The sequence below is a fragment of the Vigna umbellata genome, chromosome 9 (genome assembly GCF_029865625.1).
Source record: "Vigna umbellata cultivar VRB3 chromosome 9, Vumbellata_1.0, whole genome shotgun sequence".
Classification (NCBI taxonomy): Eukaryota; Viridiplantae; Streptophyta; class Magnoliopsida; order Fabales; family Fabaceae; genus Vigna; species Vigna umbellata.
In genome coordinates this window covers 4,314,678-4,320,677 of record NC_142173.1, presented here as the reverse complement: position 1 = coordinate 4,320,677, position 6,000 = coordinate 4,314,678, and the positions used below count along the sequence as shown (strand labels likewise).

Genomic DNA, 6,000 nt, shown 5'->3' with positions numbered 1-6,000 from the left:
TGTTTAAACTGGAAAAGTCACATGAATATGATACTGGGATCATAATTTTATCTATAGTAATTGTGATCATCCCATTTATGGTGACACGTTTTTAATATTACCAGTATTCAAACAGGAAGAAAAAAAACAATAAAAATATGTAATAATATATATGACTTTGTACCATATCAATTTACTTTTAATATTTGGTGAAAATGTAGAATAAACATACTCTTAATAGATAAGTGTTTGTGTTTCAAATTAGTGTATTTTTTCTTCATATTAATTGCAGTGGTAGTTGTCACAGTTCGTTCTGGTGTGCTGGGATCAATTTCTGGTCGGCAAGTGGTCACAGCTGAATAAAAAAATAATAGTTGCCATAATTGATAGATGATGGCATGATATTTTATATTCATCTTGTTGAAAAACTATGACACAATTATTTCAAAGAAGGTGGCAATTGTCAACTAAATTCACTATATAAACTCGATAACAGGTTCCCATAATCTCACTTCACAGAAAAAATGGAGTTTGGACATCTAATCTTTTTAGCTTTTTTATGTGTAAGCCGTTTTCCTCCATATCTTTGCTAGTTTCATTATTTTACATTGTTTTAACTTCATCATTTTACATGATTTTCAAGAATGTATGATCTTCATCATCATAAAAAAAGCCTCAAAAACCCTAACCTATAAGCCACACAACGTAAAGATTTGATCAGTTATGGTTTGACCTAATGAAAGAGACCCTTTGTCTTAACCTTCAAGAAACTCATTTTCAGATTTGATCAAAGAACAATAAAGAACATATCTGAGCTAAAAGAAAAGATAAACTTCAGAAGTACGTGAAATTCTTCAATATATGGAAACAATAGTGTTTCTTAACCTATGCTATTGAATCTGTTGTAACACTTGTCTTACTTTAAACACTTTCTGTTGCAGCTAACACTCAGAAAAATCGATGCCTCGCAATCTGCCAAAGATTACTGGGATTCTGTTTTTCCAAACACGTCAGTGCCGGAGCCTCTGCAAGATCTAGTGTTTCCTCGTAAGTTACATCTATATTATTATCAAAACATGCTAACTCTTGTTGCACTGTAAATAAAAATGTGATGAAAAAGATTGGTTTGATTTTTATCGTTGTTCATATGTTGTATATGCAGCAAAGCAAACCAATTTGCCGATCAAAGTGAATGAAGAGAAGCAATATTGGACTCTCTTTTTTGAACACGACCTTCATCCTAGAAAGATGATGCGTTTGGGTCTTCACAACTATTCTGATACAAAGCCATCCACAAGAACAACAAGCCAACCCTTTGGTGCATGGTTACAAGCAAAAATATCAGAGAAATATAGTCTTGATGAGGTTTGTGGGAAAGCAGCTGGTAAAGGAGAACACAAGTTTTGTGCAGAATCGTTGGAATCAATGATGGGTTTTGCCATTTCAAAGCTTGGGAAGAATATAAGGGTGGTTTCAAGTTCATTTGACGAGAATCATGATCGATACAGTGTTGAGGAAGTGAAGAAAGTTGGAGAAAAAGCTGTTATGTGTCATAGGCTGAACTTTGAAAAGGTTGTGTTTTATTGCCACCAAGTCAATGCAACAACAACTTATATGGTTCCATTGGTAGCGTTTGATGGAGCTAAAGCTAAGGCACTAACCATTTGCCACCATGATACAAGAGGCATGGATCCTGTTGTGCTTTATCAAGTTCTCAGAGTCAAGCCTGGAACTGTACCTGTTTGCCATTTTGTTGGCAACAAGACTCTTGCTTGGGTACCAAATCTAGGAACAAAGGAATCTTGTTCTGCCTAGATGTTCTATATATATCTAAACATGTTTAATCTATGTTAGTTTCTTATGAACAATAATGAAGCACTTTCATGTGGGTGTTCATGTTGTAACATGAGTTGTGTTCAAAGTGATGTCTATGAAGTGGTTCTTGTGTTTCAAATAAATTATTGTAGTTTTAACCTAGTTAAAGCTATGTGTGTCTTATTAATTATTATGTTGGTAACACAGATGTATATTTCAATTTGATATTGGTTAATGTTTGATTCAAAATTTTCTTGATATAAGACCACAAAGATAACGGCAACACTTTGAAAATTTCCATTTTTTTCAACTTTAAAATAGGAAAATTATAAACATACACCTTTTGATCTTCTTACTCTTATTTAATAGTTAATAAAAAATTAATATTTTTATACTTTATTTATCTTAACTTATTTTATATTTTAAAATAAAAATACTTCTTTGTTGATGTTGAACGGGTATAAAATAAAAATGTGATGTTTATGTATAATTCGAAAAAATATATTTGTAATTGGTACCTTCTTAAAAGTACCAATTTGTCCAAGTTTTATTTTGACATTTAAATTTTTTTTACACTCTAACATTATTTTTTTACTATTTTTTATTTTTTATTTTTTACAAATAAAAAAATTATTTTTTTATAATTATATTATTTTTACACGAGTGTCAAATGGTGTCATACCATTTTCTTAATTGTTTATATATAAAAATGTGGAATAATTAAAAGCTTGTGTATCATAGATCATAACTAAAAAAAATTGTAATCCTTAATCAGATATTTTGATGGCATACTCATTTAAATATGATAAATGTATATTTTTTAAGTTTTGTTTAATTTAAAGTATTTTAATTTAAAATAATTAGACGAAAGGTATCGAAATGTCTAAGGATGCAACATCCACTGGTGCAAATATAGTATTTAACATAATGCGTTTAATGTCTAATGAAAGAAACATCAATGTAAAAGAGATTGGTGACAACTTTTGTAAATAAAACGTCATTATAGACGTCGGCTATAAGGGTCTCTGACGTTACATATATTATAAAAGTCGGGCCCCCTCAGGTCGGACGTCAAATGGTCTGCCAAAAGAACTAAAAAGGCATTGTTCTATTAGTTTTAGACATAGGCTACAGAGCCCCCAACATGTAATATGGTTTAGACGTAGGATCTCATTCCCCACGGACGTCAAAATGGGTGCCAATATTTCTTTATTTTATGAATTAGACGTCGGTTAGGTAGGGGTCGACACCTTATAGCATTTAGACGTCGGGGGTGGGGTGTCCAACGTCAAATACCCTGTTTTTCACCAACTCCAAAACGTGAGCATCAGTTATGCATTTTTCCTCACAGCTTCGTCTTCTTCCTTCGTGTTCACCATAGCATTAGCATGTATTTTCTTCACTTTGCATCGTTTTAAATTATTTTGCACCGAATAAATGTTGTTTGGACTCATTATATTTCATTTGCACCAATTAAATTTCGTTTTCATTGGCTTATGGTGCATTTATTATGCGTAAGTTGACGAACAATCTCCATTTCTCGTGCCTACTCCATTGCTTGTGCCCACTCCTCGACAACGGCATACAAAACACTTTCTCTTTCCATTGCTTGTGCCCAATCTCCATTACTTGAAAACTCTTTCCCTCTACTATTTCGGTGATATCCATTTTCAACCCTTGAAGAAGGTTCGTTTTTTGGTTGGTTATTGGTTATTAGTTATTGTATATGTGATTGGTTATGGTTTATTGGTTATTAGTTATTGGATATGTGATTTTTAGTTTTGAGATGTGATTGGTTATTGGAGATATGATTTTTAGATTTTTATTATTGATTTTGGAGATGTGGTTTTTTTTCTATTATACATTGTCTCTTATGCATGATTAATTTGGTTTCTTGTGTTAATTATGATTGTCATGTAAACTTTTTAGATTGATTTTTCACACTATATTGTTGATTAAATTTTGAATATATTTGTAGTATGAAATCATTTAGTGAAACTTAGTTTTTGTTTGAGATTTAACACAAAAGATTAAACTTTTAATCATTTGTATTAAATTTTGAATTGTTCAATCAAACAGTTTGAGAAAATTATTTACATAATTTGTTATAACATGTTTGTTGGAGTTTATTGATAAGTTTGATAAAATTTTGATTGAGATTATTTGTATTGTTCTCCATATGCATATTTGATTGTGGTCATCTGTGACCACTTTCATTTCATGTATTTTGGAGACCAATGCAAAATGCTGCTAAAATCTTATCAAATTTATCATGTTAGACTTCTTTGTATGTGTGTTAGCAATTATGAAAAATAATTTTTCCGAATAGGTAGGACGTAACCTTGTGAGAGTTAAAAATTTGAGACTGATGAAGTTTGTTACGAACATATTATAGATTCGTCGCATCAGTCAAGAATATGAAAAGGGAGTTTCGGAGTTCTTACAATATGTTTAACAAAATGCAAACTCTGTGAATGAGACATATTTTTGTCCTTGTGTTCGTTATCTTAATCAAATATTTCAAGACTTTGCCAATATGGGTGATCATCTATTCATGATCAGTATAATGAGAACTTATATCATTTAGACTTGACATGGTATTCTTTACGAAGGCAAAGTTCCTTGATTGCATGATTCCTGAGGATCATGTTTTTTTTAAAACAGGGTATTCTTTACGAAGGCAAAGTTCTGAGTGTTGTAAAACCTGACAATAAAAGAATAAAGATCACGAAGAAAGGATTTTATACGCAGTGTATTGCGCAAGCCCCCAAGATACAACAAGAACTTCTCAGAATTTCTGAGGATCTCAAAACTAGCAACGATCTCTAAAAGGAGAATAAAATAAACTCAGAATATTTTTAGAAAAAGAAGAAAACATAAAGAATGAAACAAAGAGAAGAGAGAATGAGAGAAGAGTGATTTCTTATGATGATTTTGTAGTAAATGAAGTGCTCTATTTATAGAGCTGGTGAACTAGGCCCATGATTCAAAGGATCCAAAATATCTGCCAAAATATCTGCTAGTGAATATAATTTTTAATAAAATTAGAACATTGCAACCTAATTAAAGAACGTTGGCAGCACCATTTACGCTGAAACCCCAAAACTTGCAGAAGAGTATCAACGTTCAACAACAAGATATTTTGCAATATTATATTCAAAATTTATAACAATCCCCCAATATTGCAAAAGATAAGAAACAAAAATTGAAAGAAAGAAAAGGAGAAAAATCATGGGTTTTATAAGATGTAATGCATCAGAACTGGTATAGTAGGCTATATGAACCAGTCCTAGATCAAGAAACATAACACACAATGTAATTGGTATAGCAAGCTATATGAACCAAAGACACTTGAGTGTGTTAGAGGTTTATCAATCACAATACATCCCCACAATCATTGATGTTATCGTTGTGATGTGCTTATTAGGCCATGTGTGTGCCCGGTATTCTTGAGTGTTATAGAGATCATACCAATATCTCATGCAAGCGGCCCCACTTGACACTCATATAGGTGATTTCATCAAGTGTATGCTGCAAATCATACACCACCCACAAGGGATATGAAAATCATTAAAAACTTTGAGTAATTACAAAGTTTAACCTCTCAATAATGTAGTCTCTAGCATTTTCACACACACACCACATAGAAACAGACATATTTGATTTAAAATCAAATTAGTGCTATCAGAATTAACAAGTGACTTATTTTTACCCATATGAACCTTATTCATGGGATCTCTAATCACAAAGGTTGGGTTACCATCACTTGTTTGTTTGTTAGTGGCTTAAGTCTCATTCCCCTCGATGTTTCTAAGATCATATTTATTCCCAAGGGTTTTGTTAGAGGATCTGCTAAATTTCGTTCTAACTTCACATAGTCATTGGAAATAGTTCCACTTGCTTCACCAAATTTTGTCTCAATTGTATATGTCTATTCTTTCCATTGTAATTCTTGTTCTTAGCTAAAGTTATTGCCAATTGGCAATCACAGTGTATTGACACCAATGGGGTTGGTTTCATTCCTAGTGGAATGTCTGCTAAGAAGGTTTTCAACCACTCAGCCTCACTACCAGCCATCTTAAGAGTGACAAACTCAGATTTCATTGTTGATCTTGCAATAATTGTTTGTCTAACTGATCTTCATGTAATCGCACCACCCCCAAGTGTGAATACATAACCACTAGTGGATTTTGTCTCATCTGAATC

At 32.1% G+C, this 6,000-nt stretch overlaps 1 protein-coding gene across 1 annotated transcript; it reads left to right on the top strand.

The window, feature by feature from the left end:
* Window positions 1-503: 503 nt before the first annotated feature.
* LOC124819744 (embryonic abundant protein USP92-like) lies at window positions 504-1,962 on the top strand. The gene is made up of 3 exons (XM_088099654.1): window positions 504-542; window positions 921-1,026; window positions 1,142-1,962. The coding sequence occupies exons 1-3, from the start codon at window positions 504-506 to the stop codon at window positions 1,792-1,794; spliced, it is 798 nt and encodes a 265-aa protein (XP_087955780.1). The 3' UTR covers window positions 1,795-1,962.
* The last annotated feature ends 4,038 nt before the right edge of the window (window positions 1,963-6,000 follow it).

What these genes read in the sequence shown, in the direction of transcription:
- LOC124819744 (XM_088099654.1), top strand. Translation starts at nt 504, where the DNA reads ATGGAGTTTGGACATCTAATCTTTTTAGCTTTTTTATGT. An exon ending in TCTTTTTAGCTTTTTTATGT is followed by an intron (nt 543 to 920) that starts GTAAGCCGTTTT and finishes TTTCTGTTGCAG; the next exon opens with CTAACACTCAGAAAAATCGA. An exon ending in GCAAGATCTAGTGTTTCCTC is followed by an intron (nt 1,027 to 1,141) that starts GTAAGTTACATC and finishes TTGTATATGCAG; the next exon opens with CAAAGCAAACCAATTTGCCG.